The sequence below is a fragment of the Cyprinodon variegatus genome, unplaced genomic scaffold, assembly GCF_000732505.1.
Source record: "Cyprinodon variegatus isolate N-32 unplaced genomic scaffold, C_variegatus-1.0 Scaffold1088, whole genome shotgun sequence".
Taxonomy (NCBI): domain Eukaryota; kingdom Metazoa; phylum Chordata; class Actinopteri; order Cyprinodontiformes; family Cyprinodontidae; genus Cyprinodon; species Cyprinodon variegatus.
The window spans coordinates 127,596-146,576 of NW_015151541.1; the positions used below are offsets into that span (position 1 = coordinate 127,596).

The following is an 18,981-nucleotide window of genomic DNA, read 5'->3' on the forward strand; positions in this document are numbered from 1 at the left end:
AAAAAAAATCTGTAATTAAGTGCTATAACTGTGCGTCATTCCAAGTATTATTTTAATTTAAAGACAACACTACCTTGATGTCAATGCCTCTTGCCGAAGAGGTGCTGTTGAAGAACCGTGCGGGGATCTTTGAGGACAAGTCGGGTTCTTCTCGACCAAAACCCAGATTTAAAAGAATTTCCTCAGGGTCCTCCTCATACAGGTCCAGCAACTCTGAAACACTGTTAACGGACAAACTGTTAGAAACCCAGGATACGCCACAGTCTGCCAGCATTTCTGAAAAACCAGAGCCACGAGGGAAATCAAATTGATAGGGCAGCCAATAGGGTTATCACTATACCCAAGCTTGCTAATGGTGAATGAGTGATTGATAAATGAAACCTAACATGCATTAATTCTTATAATCTACCTGTAAAATTATCCCAGATAACTGAGTCACAAAATGAGCCCTGAAAATTTTGTATGGATAAAACAAACGATAATGCATTTTTTAAATGCATAAAAGATAATAGCTGAAGTGGGTAGGGGAAAAAAATGGTCAATATTTTGTGTAAAAAAAAAAAAAAGAAAGTTGTGTTATAAAATGGCAATATATTAAAAAGGTTCAGAGGTATTAATAGTTTTGCCTGGCACATTCATAATCTTGTAGATCTACATATGTCCAAAACATGGAGGCACATCTTCATGATTCTCAACAATCAACCTTAATAACTGCTTAAAACTTGAATTCAAAATAAAATGACTACTGCTTGCTAGCTAAAGTCTTATCCATTTGTTGGAAACTAGGCCTGGATTTAAAAATCAAACCGGATCCAATATTTTTGACTAATTGGAGCATTTATATTAAGTGTAACTAGAAGTTTTTCCAACTTGAAGCTCTTGTCTCCATGTTGGATAAGCCTCCGTTAGTCTGAAGGAAATTTAATGGTTTGAACTGACCTGGACACAGTGCTGCTCTTTCCTGATCCGGTGGAGTTCATACTTCTCCCCATCTCTTTATAACGAGTCCTTTTCTGATCCGCCACAAAGCTAGACAGAAAACAGAGCAACAATGATGTACAAAGATTGGAGGAATAGGAGATGATGAGGATATAAATCCTCATACACCAAATGATAAGAGTGATATGAAAAAAAAAGGACCTCACCAGGGCTTAGTTTTATTATTCTCTGACTGAAGGTGATTGGCTGCAGAGACAAAAATGCAAAGGAATCATACGTCAATAGATATTCCAGAATGATTTAATGTAACGAGTGAAAAAGTTTAAATATCTTTGCGTTTGTGTTTTGACATGAGTGATGGTAGATTTAAGTAAACATTTTAAACATGTAGAGATTTCAATAATCTGGCATGGAGAAGAAAAATTCAGATCAAAAGTTAAGCTAATGTTTAAAAATTAAGAATAAAATTCCATATGTTCACAAAAAGGATTTACCAGAGGAGTAAAAAACAAGACTATAAACTTTTAGATAATAGGTGTTTTGAGCCTATTTTTGGGGGTGCTAGAATACTCCTAAATTGAATAAAAGCACCCTTAAAATTAGTTTTATTAAAAAACAACAAAAGTTGTTTTTAATACTGTGTGTGCTTTTTAAAATAAAAAATAAAAAAATACAACAACTAAACATTACTTGGTTTAAAGAGTAATATCTTTGTTCATATCATATTCCAAATGGTTTGATCCATAATCCTACCTTGTGTGTAATTCGGGTCATTAATTATTTATAATGACTCTAATGATTTTTAAAAACCCTGTTACAGCCATTATAAGATTGCTTCTATGACATCCACAGAAGAGAGAACTCCCTATCAGATTTTGCGACCACTCATCCGGTTAAAAGCTCATCTTGTAGGAGCAAATTTCTACCCCAAATATAAAAGATAACTACCGGTACATAAATACAATTTTAAAAATGCCTTATTATCCATAGCTAATGAAAGCACCACATCTGGATAGGCCATACATAGGCCAGATGACAGGCAGTGCATTTTCTTTTCCCTAATAGTCGAGTTGTTTGTGCAGCAGGATAGAGACCTGCTCTCTCAGAAAGATTCGCCACCATCAGACATCTGAACTGTCACAAGTCTGATCTTATCTGACAAAATAAGTTACTAAACGTCCACATTTCCAGCTTAAAAACACTAATATCCCATTTAGATCACTTTAATTGTGTTTTTTCCCCCTCCTTACACAGACATTAATTTACATTTAACTTTATCTTATGCGTTACCACCGTTCACAGTATTGTCCATGAGGACTTAAAGACATGGAATGGAGGTATGAGATATACTAAAGAACCTGTTGAGACCTGCCAGCTTGTCAACATCTCTCTCCCTTTTCCACTTTTCATGCTTTCTTCTGACAGACGGCTGGATTAAGGAAGCAAAAGATAACGAAGGATCGGCTGCATCCGCCAACTCACTCTTTCAGGTCCACCCTGTCTGCTCTGAAACATTTAATTTACTAATTCACTGCCATCCTGCTCAGCCGTTAAGACTTTAATCTGTTCCTGCCCCATCCTTATATTATTAAATACCATTATGGTCAATTAGGATCTGTTGGTACATGACATCTACAAAGTGTTTTTGCTGTACATGAGACATTAGCTCCCTCGATATAAATTACTCTGAACACAATCACTGCACTTAAAAAACACAAAATCTCTCATTTAAATCCTGAAATACTTTCACATTCATTTCATTCTTTCTAAAAAAAAAAAAAAAAAAAAAAAAAAAAAAAAAAAAAAAAGACATGATAAGATGGAAGTCATTTGTTCAGAAAACAATGACTTTATTTTGAGGAAATACTGTGTTATTTATATCCTCTTTGCCAAATAATCTCTGGATTTAATCCAAATGCTTTTCCCAGACAAAATAAACCTGTTTCCTGCTCGACATTTATTCTTCTTTATCTCGGTTTAGGCTACAATTATATCTACTCAAAATCCCTGCGGTAGCCTTTGATCTCACCTATTTAAAAGGGATTTATCAAAGCTCTTGGCAGCTTAAATTAAAGAAAAAAGTTTTAAGATCCAAAAACACAAATCTCTTAAAAACAACTGTAGAAAAGTTTTCCACTTTTTATTTTTTGCACAGCTTAAAATAAATGTCGTAATACAGTAACATGTCTGGGTTTTAAAAGTTTTACTTTGTGCTCTAGCAGCTTTCACACTGATATCTTTTGAGTATTAGTCAAACTTTTAGGCTTTAGATAACAATCAAGAACAAAAACAACAACAAAAAAGAAAAACATTATGAGATCAAGAAACAAGAGAACTGCATCTTCACATCACCGATCACTTGGAAAAGAGAACATTTTATATTGTGTCTATAGGTTTATATGATTGTATTGACATAACTTAGAACACATAATTGGACCAATTTAAATCAGTATTTTAGCACAAAAGAAATTTCCACAATTAATAAGCTAAAACTGTTATTAAATAAGACAATAACTTTGGAATTGGGCTTCTCCCAGTTAATATATCAATTATTTGTTAAACATCTTAAAAGTTCTTTAAAAAAAAATCGTGAGATCCTGTAGATAGTTTCATTTTTCCTTAGGATGTCCAACGATTTTGTATTAAGGTATATACAAGGCCAAAATCCAAAGGAAATGTTAAAATTTACAGGAATGGTCCTCGTTTCTGTTTCTTTGACAATAACTTATACAGACACATTTTAACTATTGTTTGACATCACTTTAAATTTCAATACAAGTGAGAATGCTGTATTTTCTGGATATTTGGAATATATTGCGAAAAGTTGTGCTGCTTTCAAAACAGACTGATTTGGCTGTTTTAAAATATTTGCTGTTGTAAAAATCCTCATTTATTTCCATTTTCCTACATTAATGGAACCTGTTTGTCACACTTCACTTCTGTTTGAGGTTCTCTAGATTAAAAACAACCTTAAAAAAGGATTAAAAAACGCATATCTTCTAACTAGAGCTAAATTTGAGATATATGATCCTTAAGTCTGCTATTTACAGGCTGCTCTTCTCAAAACCTCCCCTATGTAGCTTCAGAGGGTCGAATTATTCATTGAATGAGTCATGTGACCATGCGACCAGATGCAGGAATTCATTTGAGGAAAAAGGAAAAAAGTTTTTTGACACATTAAGACATTTTTACAATCACTTTAGTCACGGGAGAGCAATAGAGCAGTGCTTCCTGCAGATAAAAAGTTAAAGGGTCTCTAGGAAATACACACAGACTGTTTTCTTAAGAAAAATAAAAGCACACCAACTGTACTAATGGCTAATACCGAATACCTGAAAAAATTAAAATAAGCTTCATTATCTCTTTGTTTTAAAATATCAGTAAAATCCTGTTTTACAGCAAATTCTCTCTCTCACAGTGTGACATCATGTACTCTACCAACATAATTATCGACAGCTCATTGCAGGACGCTAGAAATAACATTTAATGTTATGTTTTATTTAAGGGTTTGGAGGGAAAAAATTAACTGGTAGCTTACGTTTTGAAGAAAAAAAAATTGGAAATGCTAAAAAATAATATGATTTGTTTATTTCTTCTGGATAAGCTGCAGCCAAACACCAGAGGTGGAAAGTAACAAAGTACATTTACTTGATAAATGTGCTCAAGTATTTATTTATTTATTTTTTTGAGTATCTTAACTTTACTTGAGTCATTTTTTGGGAGGGAAACATGACTTTCCCTCCACTACATTTCAAAGTAAAATACTGTACGTTCTCCACTCCATTTCTAGGAAGCTGCTAGTTCTTGCTCCTTTTGGCTCAGCTTAGCTTTTTAATCCGCTGTTGCTGTTTTTCTTTCTTGAAATGCAATTTCAACATGCAAGATAGCGGCCCTTAGGATTAAATTTGCACACCACTTTTTTAGAGATTTAATAATGTTCCACAAATGCGAGAAACTTAGTGTAGATATTAGTTTATATTTTTATTAAAAGCTGTAGTTGTTGCCATGTGGCCAAGTTGTTCAGTAGGATGAGTTCTCCAATCAGAGCTGTAGTTTCTTTGTAATCATAATAGATTCAACCTTAAACCTCTATTCTATAGGGAAAGTGTGAAGAGAATCAACACACTCCTGTTTTCTATTGGTTTGTTTTTGAATTAGAAAGAACCATCAAAATGGCCATCCTTATTTTTTTTTAGCATTTTGATGCTGAAGTTGTTGAAGAAGAATTCTACTTTATTGTCCCTGAATTTTCACAAGTATAAAGCATGAAATTAACTCTCTACATTTAACCATTCCCTTTGTGGAGCAGTGGGTTGCCATTGTGCGGTCCCTGGGGAGCAGTGTGAGCTTAAAGGTCTTGCTCAGGGACCCAGAGTGGCAGTCTGTGGGAGTGGGGCTTGAACTTAGAACCTCTGGGATCCAAGCGTAACGCCCTTAGCACTAGGCCGCCACTCCCCATCTTTAAGGATGCCGTAGAATCTGTTGCAGATAGTTCTACGCATCAATACATCAGGTGGTGTAGGAAAGTTACAAGTTCTTTAAAATGACACTGATTGTACTGATAAAAGAAAATGTAATTTGTGATAATTGAATACTTAAGTATTTTCAAAAGTGGGTACTTCAATACTTTGAGTAGATTATTTGACTGTGTAACTTTTACTTGTAGGCGAGTTAGACTTGACTGTGAGTATCAATACTTTTACTCAAGTACTACTGTTGAGTATTTTGTCCAGCATTGATCACCTTAATTTAGAAAAGTCGTTGTCAAAAAAAAGAAAACCCTTGGATAGGATGCATAAATATTTGGCCACTTTAGTAAAACATTTATCAAACATTATCACAGATTCTGCTTCGAGTCTAAATGTCTTCAGTTAACCAAACAAGAGGAGTTATTAGTGGAACGTGAACCGTTGTGTCTTTACAGTATGTTTAAGGTTAAATCTATAAATTCAAGCCATCAACTAATCAGTATCCTCCTTTCGGGGCAAGAATCGCCCAGATGACCTACAAACCCAAACGCAGCATCAAAGCCAGGTCATTACAGGCCATTATGTGTTTGCTCTTCTTAGCACCGGAGCCTCTACTCGTGTATTCACAGCAGATCACAAGAATGACCAAGGTACACACACTCAGAGGAGAAGCAGCCATGCATGTGGTGTCTTTCCACACTTCTACCAACTGTTTGCTTTTCCTTCATGAAGAAACAGGACTGAGGAATGGAGCGCAGTGCCACAAGATGTTCTGTTTATTCTGCTGACACTGTTTTGTTTGGAGGAGATCTGAACCTCATTTAAACACGTTCACACACTAGGAACTGATACGACTGAGGCTGCACATGTAATTGTTTCTACTGCATTCACAAGTTGGCTTTATTCAGCTGTAACTAATACCAAGAGAGATATGGAATTATATAAAAAAAATATGGCTATAAAATATAAAGATTGTTTACAAATGTGCTTTCTTGTGGCTTTAAAAATAGTTTATGACTATGTTTTAAGTTAGCATCTGGATTTCTAATGTTTGGACTCACTGGAGTCCTGTGGGACAACGCTAATAAAAACCTAAAGTTTGTTTAGAAACATCTGAAGTAGTTATATTTTAATTTAAAACCAAACATAACTTAATCTTAACAAACAAAGTTGGGAAGCATTTAACTCTCCCTGCAGATTAAAAGTCATTGATAATGAGACGGTACAAAACATCTCACACTTCTAAAACAACTGCTTTTTTATCCACTGAAACCTTTAAGAATAGAGGCTACACCTGCCATTTGGGATAAGGTTTGATTATTGAAATCACATTTTTAAACAGAGAAATGGAGGAAACTGTTAACAATGAGCAGACATTTCTAATCTGATTTGTATTGTAAGTTTTCCTCTGAACTGACCTTCAGCTCCCAATGAAAGGTCATCTTCAAAGCTGCAGCCGTTTCTCACTCCTGTTCACACAGACATGCATAGCTAGAGTAAATACAATGTGGTGAAGTGACGAAATAGCTACACAAGCACTTAAAGGGACCGTCTGCTTTCTGCTTTGTTGTACAGGGGTTGTGATGATTAGTTTTGAGAAGTCAGTGTATTACCTACTACCAAAGTAATTTGTGGTAAGAATGAAAATCAGTAAAATTGCAAAACCAGTTGTAAATACTAATCCTTGCTACATATTTGGCAAAAACATAAGAAACAATGGATTACCTTTGCTGGGAGGAGTACTTTGTTCTTCCAGTGATGCTCCATTTGGAGTTCTGGACAAGAAAATAAAAGTATATTATGAACCTTAATTAAAAACCTAACTTAAAAAAAAAAGATTTCTATAAAAAGGCACACTGCAGACTTTGTGACCTAAAGAGTTGACGCATTTTAAAGGATTCCTTAGGCCAATATACAGTGCTTGACACAAGCGGAACTCCTCTCTTGAAATACCGACTATGTAAGTTGGGAGAAGACTCGCCATCATTGGCCAAGTCATGTGACCTGTGGCCACGGGCTCTTATATGGTCATTGAGCTATTGTTCTACTATTTTTCTGCTTCAACTACTGGTCATGGCTGAGGCAAGGAAAAATTGTAATCTTCTAAATAGGCTAAAAAGAGAAAACGTGAAAGGGATCGTGCCTGAGGAAAGACAACAGTCGAGGAAAGACAAGGAGTTTATTTGTTGAAGCTGGCTGAAAGAAGAAGCCAGATGTAAAACCGACTGTCTTTTCTCAATTTTATCATTAGACTGCTAAGTTACCACTTCCCTTCTAGTATATAGTAGGGATGGAACGGTTTATGAAAACCGTCCACACCGTTCGGTTCGACTGTCTCGGTTCGATTCGTGTGTGTTGCGTTCGGTTCATGCGCAGCTCCTTTTTCTCATAGGCGAAGCGTTTACACTCCAGAGCAGAGGGTGGCGGTACTGCGACCAAAGCCAACCACCAGTAGTAAACAAAAAGAAGCAAAGCAGCGTAGCCGGCTGTAGCAGAAAAAAAATCAGTTGTTGTGGAGAATTGTGTGGGTATGGCGAGTGGGAAAGAACAGGAGTTGGAAGACGCGCCAGCAGCACTTTATAGGTCTGCTGTATGGGACCGCTTTGCATTTAGAGTGACCTACGATGACGGCGGAAAGAAAGCTGTGGATAAAAGTGCAACAGTGTGCAAGCATTGTGCAACACGTGCTGTACTATACAAGACATAATAGATTTTCCTAACAATTAACATATACCGAACCGAACCGAAAACCGTGACCACAAAACCGTGAACCGAACCGTGGATTTTGTGAACCGTTCCACCCCTAGTATACAGTAATATATATTTGTTATTATTTTTTATGTTTAGTAGAAGCAAAATACGGTCAGTTACAGGTATAGCGCACCTAGTGGACAAAAGTTACACTGTGTGCCTTTAAATACAAAGCAGGATCATTGGAATCAAATCTGTTACCTTTTTATAATCTAAAATGCTTTCTATGAAAAAGATCAGATTAAATAACAAAGATTGTAATGGCAGCAATGGACTACCAATATACTTTTCATACAGAAAGACATGTTTAAATCCAAGATAATTCAAACATTAACCCTTTTTAATTTGTTTTATTGTTAATACTTTTTCACAACATGATTGTGGGGTTACAAAGACATATATAGAAAAAACAGCAATGTACTGATAAATCTGTCGGAGTTTATCTGATATGGATAATAATCCCTAAATAATCAGCTCGTCCAAAAATGACTATACCTAGCTGGGATGGGTTATAACTTAGAAAAGTGGTCCTTTAAGTTGAGTATTATAGGAAAGATTAAGGAAAAAGCTAATTTAAAGGCTGCTCAGAGATGTAAAAAGTTGGTTCAAAGAAAACAGCTTTTAAATCTGTGGCTTAATATGGCTGCAAGATGGCGAGAGAGAGCAAAACTTCTATCAGGTTCAAACTGCATTTTTTTGCAGACTTGATGTTGTGAAAATAGTCTGTAGTTGTTCAGGGTGAAAGACACACTGACCACAGATGTAGAACTCTCTCAACCTACAACATGTCTAAAGTAATTTCATCATCCTGCTAAACGAGCGCAGTGACACAAACGAGTGACACAAGTTCTTCCTTTTTTCTCCAGCAACAAGTACTTTCACCGCTGTCCTTTTGTGATAATCCTCCTCTCCCCCCTTCCTGAGTCACACTTCCTAAAGCGTTAATACCTGAAACCTGTGTGTCCAGTGACTGAGCTCCTTGTTGGATCTGCCTGATATGATTAGGCTGCAGCAACAACACACAATATCTATTTAATTCTATTTAATTTGAAAATAATTTATTTATCCTAAAAGGGTAATAATTTTCAGTTTTGCCAAAGTTTATATCAATACTTAATGTCAAACATGTTCAAGTACTGCATTTTTTTCTTTTATAAATCACAGTAGGCTGGGATCATAAGCAAATAAAAGGAGTGCTGAATGGAGCGCAGAAAAAGTTGGCTTTTGTTCAGGCTCTTGAGCTCCTAACCTCTGTCTTTCACAATTCCTGACAAACATTTTAATGTCTGCAGCCTTTTGGAAATCTCACAAATAGGGCTGAGATCTACATTCTCTGAGGCATAAACACGGGAGACTGTTTTTGCAATTCTAGCCACACAAACGTCCAATAAAAGATCCTAAGGAGATCTTGAATTGCCAACTTTTGAGCTACTGAGACGTTGTTTCAAAATATTAGTAATAAAAAAAACTGGTTTACTGCGGCTGCTATCTCACACAGTGGCGTAATACTTCCTCTACGCCAAGAAGAAACAATTAATGACTCATGGCTGGAATGCTTGACGCAGGTCAATGCTTTAAAAAAATAAATGAATCAAGAACTATCCTTAAAATTCTGACTGGTGCTTCTCACAAAAAAAACAAAAAACAAAAGCACTATTTTAGCTGCCACTTAATATCAGAAGCTATATACTTTATTTCTCCGTATATAAACCCTAAAATGTCAAATTGGACAAAAGGGTGTGCAGCCATTTCTCCTCCAGTTTTAAACATTGTGACCATCATTAACAATAATGTTAGTTTTATTATTTTTTTTATTCATAAAAAAAAAAAAAATGATAGTTATGATTAATATTGTATCAAATTCTATACCAGAGGATCAACAAAAGAGTAAATATAGCCGTCTGATCTTGAAAAGAAGCTCCAGGATGTGGACGGAAAAAACAAACAAAAAAATGGTTTCATATATAAAGTGAACTCCGACACTGACTTTATGTAACGCTTCTTGAGCTATTGTGGTAAGGTCAATCGGTGCAAAGCAGGCTCACTATACCTACACATCAATGCCTCACCTGCTTTGTTATAGTTATCCATGTGAAGCAGCTGTCAAACAGTGTCTAAGCAATCAAGTTTTACCATCTGTCATAAATAAACTCAGCTGCCTCTCAGGAGGAGGAAATAACTACTACTTAGATGATATGGAAATGTATCTTGTTTTTAAAGATTGTTTTTGGTATTCTGCTGCCCCGACTAGGTAACCAAAGCTAACTAGTTAACACACTGGCTTATTTTAGTAGCAGGAGGTCTGAGCGACATCCAGCTGGTTGCTGGGAACGCTGAGCTGTTGCACAAACTGCAGCTCTTATCACTGGAAAAAACTTTATGTCCTTTATACGCACATCAAGGGTGAGGCAACAAGTGCAACAATGCACAGCTGCTACATATGGAAAGTTGACCCAGACTCCACCATGATGAGCCAGGTAAGCTTTTGGTGCCTACAGCTGATGCTATTGTAACCAGACAGCTGTTAATGCGGCTGCTAAGACGTTGTGTCACGTCCGTCAGAGCAGTGTGCACGGTTCTGGGCGGCAGTGCTTGAAACCATGTGAGCCTATGATAACAATGTTGACACAGCAGGAGGAACCCCTCCTCTGTTTACTCTCCTTTTCTTTTTCTGCCTCTCTTTCCGTCTGCTGTCAGTTTCTTCCTTTCTCCCTCTGCCTCATAGTTCTCTAAAGATCATGTGCTCTATCACTGGGCGTTGGTCCCCTCCTTACAAGTCTTGTTTTTGGAAGTTCTGCATGTTGTATGCCTAAGGTTTTGGCTTCGTGCCGATCAAACGTCAGAAACTGATACGCCACACACGCCACTTTTAAAAACCCATGAGAAAATAAAAAGGAAAAAAATAATGAGCAACAAAATCAGTTGAGAAAAATGCTACTGAACCAGCTAGTTGGCTTAAAGCTTCCCCCGCCCAAAATCTTCTATTTCCATCAAGTATATTAGCAGATATTTAACAATATGTATGCTGGGGAAGATTGTCAGTCATCCAGGTCATAGTCATTCCAACAAAAACAATCCACTGGACTTGGTCTGTTTGAAGACGTTTCGCTTCCCATCCAGGACATTTTTTTTTTTTTTTGCCTTCAAACTTAGAAACCAAGTCCAGAGGATTGTTTTTAATTCATACAATATATATGCAAATAATTCCTCTATCGTTTACCATTTATAACAATACTTTTTTAAAATGTCCTTTTTGTGATTGTGGGGAGTGGAGGCTCGTGGTTAGGGCATAGACGTAAATTTCTCAATAAATCAATAAAGCTCAATAATTATTATTGACACTCTGAAAAAACCCTGAATGAGAATCAGTAAATAAATACTATACCTGCAATCAATCAGCCAGGTCGCAATCTTGCTAGGAACTTGTCCTGGCACAAAAAAACAGGTTAGCATGTTAGAGCATTATTCCAGCAGACGTTTTGCAGGGATTACAAACTTCTAGAAAACTTGTATACCAATGCATGAACACAGCAATTCAGTCTGTAGATCCTAAATGAGGCTTCAGTTCAAACAGTAGAGAATAATCCACACAGTTTAGGATGTGAAAAATAAGTCAGTATTTTATCATAATGGCTCTAAAAACTATTCCCCACACTTACTCTACCATGTAAGCGGGCACAATATGATTATGAACATGTCAACTACCATTGGAATGCCAGATGTGTTAGCCAGAAACATTAGAGTTCATGAGAGGAGGTTCCCACTCGAAAATATACCTTTTTTTGGTTCTGTGATCTAAGGCTACCTTGATCTGATCTTTTCATGACAGTCGGAACACAGGTCTGATTTTTTTCCAACCTGACCCAGGCCATTTGGCTATGTGGTCCTGGATCAGATACGAATCTAATCTTTTCAAATGCGACCTGTGTCGCATTCATCCCATCTGAACGCCATTAGTAACCAACATAGGTCACTATTCTGCTTCTTGCTACACAGAAGCGGGAAAACAAAAAACAAACACCATGGCGGAAGATGGTGCGGAGAGCAGTATTTTTTTTAACCATCTTGAAAAGATTGAGGTTTTAAGGTTTGGAAAGATTGCTAGATGCACTCCAGCACTACATCCATGTTTACTTCCGTAAACATGAAGCATGCTGTCTTGTCACGTCATTGCGTCCTCTACTGCGCATACGGGACACATAAGCTGTATGGATGCAGTTTACACAGGAGATCACATACAAGTCGCATATATCTGGATATGTGAACGGCAACGCAAAAAAATTGGATTTCACAACACAATCGGAATTGAGCATCAAGGCGGCTATACAGTGTCAACGTAGCCTAAGTGACCTAGATTATGAGTATTCAAGATTAACACTCATCTACTTTATTTTGTAAGCATATCTGTGTATCTCTACAAATTTCAATAGTATGTACAACAAATAAGCCCCTGAGATAGGTCAATTCCCCAGATAAACAGGAAGTTATAGATTACTTTTAAATGTTGGCAGACTTGTATGGATTTAAACAAAAAAAGGAAATCCACACTTTCATTATAATAATTGCATAGTAAAGAGTCAGTGTGTCTAAATGATATGACTATTAGCTCTTAAAATATGTTTAAAATAAAATGAATGTCTGGATTTTTCAGAAATATTCTGCTTCCAAAAAAGATACTTAGATCCCTGTAAATTGATTTGACTTTAAACCTCATGTTTGGAGGAGTTTTTTCTTCTATTGTGTTTAAGGAAAATATTATGAATAATCAGATGGGACCATCAGGAATGGTTCTCATTTAGGCAGTAATCTTAGCATTTCTGACACTTTAGTCTAACCTGGTTCTTGGCTCTGTGTTTTCCCATTGCTTTGGATCTGCTGGGGCTGCTGAGGCTCACAGCGGTCTGCTTTTGACCCTTGCCCAATGGAGTCCCTGCTTCTGGCCCAGGCTTGACGCCGCTCATTGGCAATGGTGACAGGCCCAACAGAGGGATCTGAGGATCAATCGAACAACAACAAAGAACCTGTATGAATGCTAAGATGTTGTCTGTCAGGTTAGCCAGCTTGTCAACAGAAAACAGAATAAGTTCAAACTTGCAGAGTCTAAATAAGTGACGACTCCTCAGCCTGATAAAAACAACAACAATCAAAAGGCTGCAATCAGACAAAGTATGGAGGGTTAACAATTAGAAAATCCAAAGACCAAATATACTATTAAAAAAAATTAAATTGCCAATAAATTTCACGTCAAATAATGAAACATTCAATTGATATATTTAATATACATTTATCATGAGACGTACATTTAGATCATATAATGTGCCATTAATAATTAAAATACCTATTAAATTATAATTTCTAATTCATTTAAGTACACATTATACAATTTTACTGTATTCATTTATATAATGGTATCTATGCAGCAGACATATATGAAACAATGTATGCTGACAATTTAACCCATCAGTCAATGGCTGCGATTAGAGCGGCTGATTGGCTGAGTTGCACAACAAAAAAAAAAATATAAATAAATACATAAATTAAAAAGAAAAAAAGACAACTTCCCCCTACCTTGTTATGACTCTGGGGTCAACATTTCAATAGAAAATTCAAAAATACATGTAATAAATTGATGCAAATAATTTACAAAAATATCTTTATAAGTTCAAGAGAAAGCTCCTAGTTGCCCAGCATGGAGGAATCTGCCACAGACTTAGCATTAGCCTCCACCCACTTGCTAACACCAACTCATGAACTTATTTGAAATAACCCTCCATTACACTTATGCATAAATGTTTAAAGGTCATATCTGTGCTATACTTTTAACTTGGACATTTCTAATAAAGCTGTTAAATACTTACAGATACATGCCAAAATTTCAAGCGTTTTCCAAATTTTCAAGAACTTATTTGAGGAGATGCAAGATTAAAAAGTAAGAAACTCTTACCTGGAACAGCACTGATCTGTCTTTCAAGAACTCCAACGTCCATTTTGGGCCTTGTGGTTTTTGTCATTCAGTCAGAAGACCGATGGCTCTGCAGGAAAATCTGCAGCAGGTGGCATTGCTGCGGAAAAATCAAAGGAATTAGTGGGTAACTCAGTAGGTGAACTAACCATAACATGTAAATAAAGATGCACTAAGAAATCCGTTTCATAAGCATCAGCTTGATTGTCCCCGATTGAACAGTACTAACAGGTCATGCTGAGGACTAAAAATACGCTATTCTAAATAAGAACTGAGGTGTTGAAAGTAGATAAAAGGAAACAGTCAGCATTTTATTTAGAGTGCAACAGGACGCAGGCCAACCCTGTAAGGGAGCAAACTGACAAAGAGTCATCTTAAAGAGATAACAGGAAAGCTAAACGTCTTAAGCTGCTTTGCTTTATTAGTTTGAGCTTTCATATACTCTGGAAATGTTCGCAGTCATTAAGAGTTATCATTCACAAAGAATACCAATAGTGATTCCTATTTGCAGTAAGACATGAGATCCATGGAAATTGGTTATCTAAACAGCTAAAAACTGTTTAAAATATGCACTTCAAATCATTATGATTTTCCGATCAGCACATGAAGAAAAAAAAACATACACAAAAATGAAACCAGCTAGAATGAAAGAAGGAAAAACTACATCCTCTCACAAACAAATATTTTGTCTTCCAAAAGTGTCAAATGAAGGCACTTGAATAAGAACCTACAGGGAGGGAAAAGATGTTGTGTGGCGTTGAGTTATTAATGACCCACCAGGAGGCCAGCTGAGATTACAGACACAACCACACAGGATGCAACAGTGTGACTGTCCAGAACAGAACATCCAAACCTGAAAACGAGGCCAACACAGAGCGCTTTAAAATTTGGTCTTAAAGCAAACAAGTCAGCAACTCCACTGGCATTGAGGAGGAAAGACAGTGATAAATATGTCCTTTCCATAGATTTTATAGCCTCTTTCTAAAATGAAGGCATCTTTGTAAGAACAACCTGGGAGCCATTTTTTAGCTGCTACATTTATACAGTAAAACAAGAGAAGAACTCGGGGTATGCAAACAGGTCTACGCAGCCTTGTGGTCGACATGTTGCTACCACATAATAACACAAAGTCTTCTGTAGTTTCCAGTTACGTCTACCTCTGCAGCGAAAGGAAAAAAACTAAACCGTCTAAACCTTAACATCCCCTGTAAAAAGTCTCCTATATAAACCAAGCAAAAAAAGGCTAAATGTTTCACATTAATATCCATTATGCAGAAAATAAAAGAAACACATTTAACGTACATTATGATGCTGATCAGCTTAATGTATGCACCCCGAATGCACAGACCAATGAGTAAGAAATGTAAGAAAAGAAAGTGAAGGGAAAAGTGCACGTAGTATATATATGCTCTGTTGGATCCTGGATTCTTTGTATGATAACTTCAGACTCTGAAAAGATCAAGGCTAAAAGATGAGTAAGATTAAAAAAGAAAAACAAAAAAACTCTTTACTACTCATATTTTTTACTTAAAGGTGACGTTGAGGATGTTCTTTTTGCGGGTGGATCATCAAAATAAGTGCTCCCAATTGTCAATCATTCTGATGATATGTCTACATAAGGCCGTCCTACGTGCTTGTCCCTATTTTCACCAACCGGTGGTCAATCTGACATAGTGGAAAAATTGCAAATGTTTTGGTAAGCAAGCTTGTATGAGTGATGCAAACAGCAACTTTTAAACAGAGCATGCACGAGGAGAAATGGGCATGTGCATGCTCTCACGTACGTTTAATAGGCGTTCCCTCTCGGAGCGGGTAAAGGGTTGAGCATGTGCATTTTTTTAAAGAGGAAAGGGAAGGTCTTTTAAAAAATTCATGCAAATCCGCCACTTTACCTTTAATATCGCTTCTCTTACCAAGTAAAATGTGTGGCTACTCCATCCATGGGCAAGTTGGCACTGAACAACAAATATGTTTGTATATCTTTTCTTCTTTTAGGTAATGTTTACATCACAATGAGGGTTACTTTTCTTGTAAACAAACTTCCTTAAACCTATAATGACTATTTCAAGTTTCATGATAAGAAAATTGGTTTATAAAAGTGTCTGGAATTGCTCTCTTTCACTTGCATAATTTAAATTACTTTAATATAGTCTTTAAAATACCACAAATGTGCATATAACTTTACATTTTGGTCTTCTTTACATGATATTAAATATCAGATATGGTGAATTAGTCATTACTTAAATTTATGTTTTTTTATCAAATGCTTTTTTACTATTACTTGAGTAAAATTATGATAAAGTGTTATTCCTCTTACTTGTGTGCAATTAGTCCATACTAAACCCACTCTGATTGGCGGGTGCAACTGATTTCTGTATACAAACTCCAAAGGAGTTGTATCCAAAGGAGCTGGAAAAGCTCCCCTAAACTTCCACCCAGAATGAATCCATTGGAAGTTTTATTTTAAAGCCATGAAATATACGTTGACATATAATACACAAGAGAGTTCATAGTCCCCAGAGACTTTAGAGCTTTAGAGGATACAGTTGTCTAGAGAGTAGGACAAAGTATCTTCTGAAAAGTATAAGAGGAACAAATTGCCACAAAGTCGGGAGTCCAAAAACAACACGAGGATGCTGTGACTGACTATCAGAGGGGGATTTTACATAAAATAAATATCAAGCAACTTCCTTGATTGACTCAGCTGCATAATATTTGCCAACCCCCTGTAGATTATAAAAGGACTTAAACCAGATTGACAACTTTTTAAACATAAAGTGCTATAAAATTACATCAGTTGCAGAGATTCCTTTCTTGGGAAGCTTCATCTAAAGTTTCTGAGAGAATATGATGAAAGCGTGCCATCATGTCCAGGCAAAAGGGATACAGAGCTCCCCTAGGAGATATCTATCTATCTATCTATGTGTAAAAATTACTTTGATGTAGCGTATTAAAGTGAAACAGTACTGTAGTTTTAGTGTTGTTCCTATGTCAGAAGGATATTTGCTTTAAATGGTCCAATGTTGTTATTGCATAAACTGAAAACACAGCGAGAGCCTCCATTATGTTGAAGGTCTCAAGCAGAGGGAATGCCATGCAGCAGAGCTTTTCCAGTGCACAAAAAATAAAAGGATGTCTAAATGTTGTGCAAATGTGCTTATTCAGCTCACCTGAAATACAACAGAAACCCAATCAGTTCCCATCATATACTTTTGGAGGTGAAGTAAAATGAAAAGTACCAAGGATTAGAAGGGAGAGAAACTGACAGAGCCAGAGGAGCGTGCAGCCAAAGCTGAATGAGAACGTGTGAAACAGGAAATAACTGTTTAGAGAGAAGAGCGGGATAACTTCCTGTACAAGAGAAAGATATAATAAAAGACTGAAAGAGATGGGGGTGAGAGTTAGGGACGCATTTATTTTTAGCTCTCTGCTGAATATGCAAACAAACTAGATGGCCAGAAAACAACAACAGACAAACAGGCAGCATAATGAAAACAAAATGGGCTGCTGCATCATCTTAAAAACATGATTACTTCACTCCGCATTGAGATTACACACTACAAACTAAAGGCGATTTAAAGATCCTAAAGATGTGAATTAATGACCTGCATTAAAAACAGCAGACATTGAAGGTCAATGCTAATGGTATCAGTACAATCTGTCAGTTCACACTGACAACAGCCTGCTAACAGTAAGCAATGACAAAGACTTCAACCATTTATATCTTCTTTTATTAGACAAGATATGTCTGATTCATTGGGCAAATAATTATAAATAAATAACTACTTGAAGATATTTTACATTTCTTATTCAATATCTTTCTATATATATCTAGTTGTTAATAGAATAGTAAAAATTGTCATTGAGTCATCGTTGTAATGACTATAGAAATAAAGTCATTTTAATATCTAAAAATCTATTTTTTGCAAAAATGCATTTTGGTTTAACAATCTACAGATCACTCCACATTTCCTGTGTTTAAATTGTCAGCATAATGCACTGACAAGGTGGGGGTCATGCAAAAAAAAAAAAAAATTAATGAGGGGGGGCAATTGATGAAAAATGCAAACATTACAGTATAAATAAGAGAAGTACTTCCTGTGCTGAGTCTAAAGCCTAAGCGTAAAAACATCTAAAAAAAACTTTCCAGCAGCCGTCTATCAGTCAGCTGCTCCTGTTAATGAAAAAAAAAAAAAAAAAAAGAAGGCTTCTGCTTATGGGAGATACGCATAAGCTGCTTGATTTGGGCCCTCCTGATATTTTCATTGGACCGATGTCTGAACTTTGACATCAGAACTTGGAGACAATAAGCATGTTTCCTCTTTTAAACTTCAGCTTTCTGTTTTTCTTTTTGCAAAGGTCTTGTTTCATGTCCTGCTCTTCAGGTAACAGTCTTAAAAAGAGTCAAACATCAAAATGAATGTTCCCAGCGGTAGTCACTAAGCCACCCATCCTGAACAAAGCACCATCACTGCCATTCCTTTTATTCTTTAAGCTAGCCATTATAGGTGCGATGGGTAGCACTGCTGCCCTGCAGCGAGAAGGTTCTGGGTTCGACTCCCAGCCTGGGGTTTTTCTGTACTGAGTTTGCATGTTTTCCCTCTAAATGCATGGGTTCTCTCCGGGTACTCTGATTTCCACCCACACTCCAAAAACAGGACTGTTTGGTTAATTGGGTTCTCTAAAATCTCCATTGTGATGGAAAATGGATGGATGGACACCCGTTATAAACAGCATTTCAATTACCGGTAATCTAGTACAGGTAATTCTACAAAAATTAATTTAAAGTTGCAGTCTGTAACATTGAGAAGAGAGCAGACTTCGACTGAAAATTTGAAGAAAAACAGGTTTCACGTCACT

At 36.4% G+C, this 18,981-nt stretch overlaps 1 protein-coding gene across 1 annotated transcript in view; it reads right to left on the reverse strand.

Annotated features, from left to right (window-relative positions):
- ssfa2 (sperm specific antigen 2) overlaps window positions 1–18,981 on the reverse strand; it is a 61,463-nt gene that overhangs the window by 24,451 nt on the left and 18,031 nt on the right. Inside the window, exons 2-9 of the mRNA XM_015400253.1 lie at window positions 14,104–14,221; window positions 12,995–13,150; window positions 11,545–11,587; window positions 7,134–7,183; window positions 6,827–6,877; window positions 1,146–1,185; window positions 940–1,029; window positions 74–221 (exon numbers count right to left, since the gene is read on the reverse strand). Of these exons, the coding sequence (XP_015255739.1) occupies window positions 74–221; window positions 940–1,029; window positions 1,146–1,185; window positions 6,827–6,877; window positions 7,134–7,183; window positions 11,545–11,587; window positions 12,995–13,150; window positions 14,104–14,170 (645 nt within the window). The 5' untranslated portion in view covers window positions 14,171–14,221. The remainder of the gene's footprint in view (window positions 1–73; window positions 222–939; window positions 1,030–1,145; window positions 1,186–6,826; window positions 6,878–7,133; window positions 7,184–11,544; window positions 11,588–12,994; window positions 13,151–14,103; window positions 14,222–18,981) is intronic.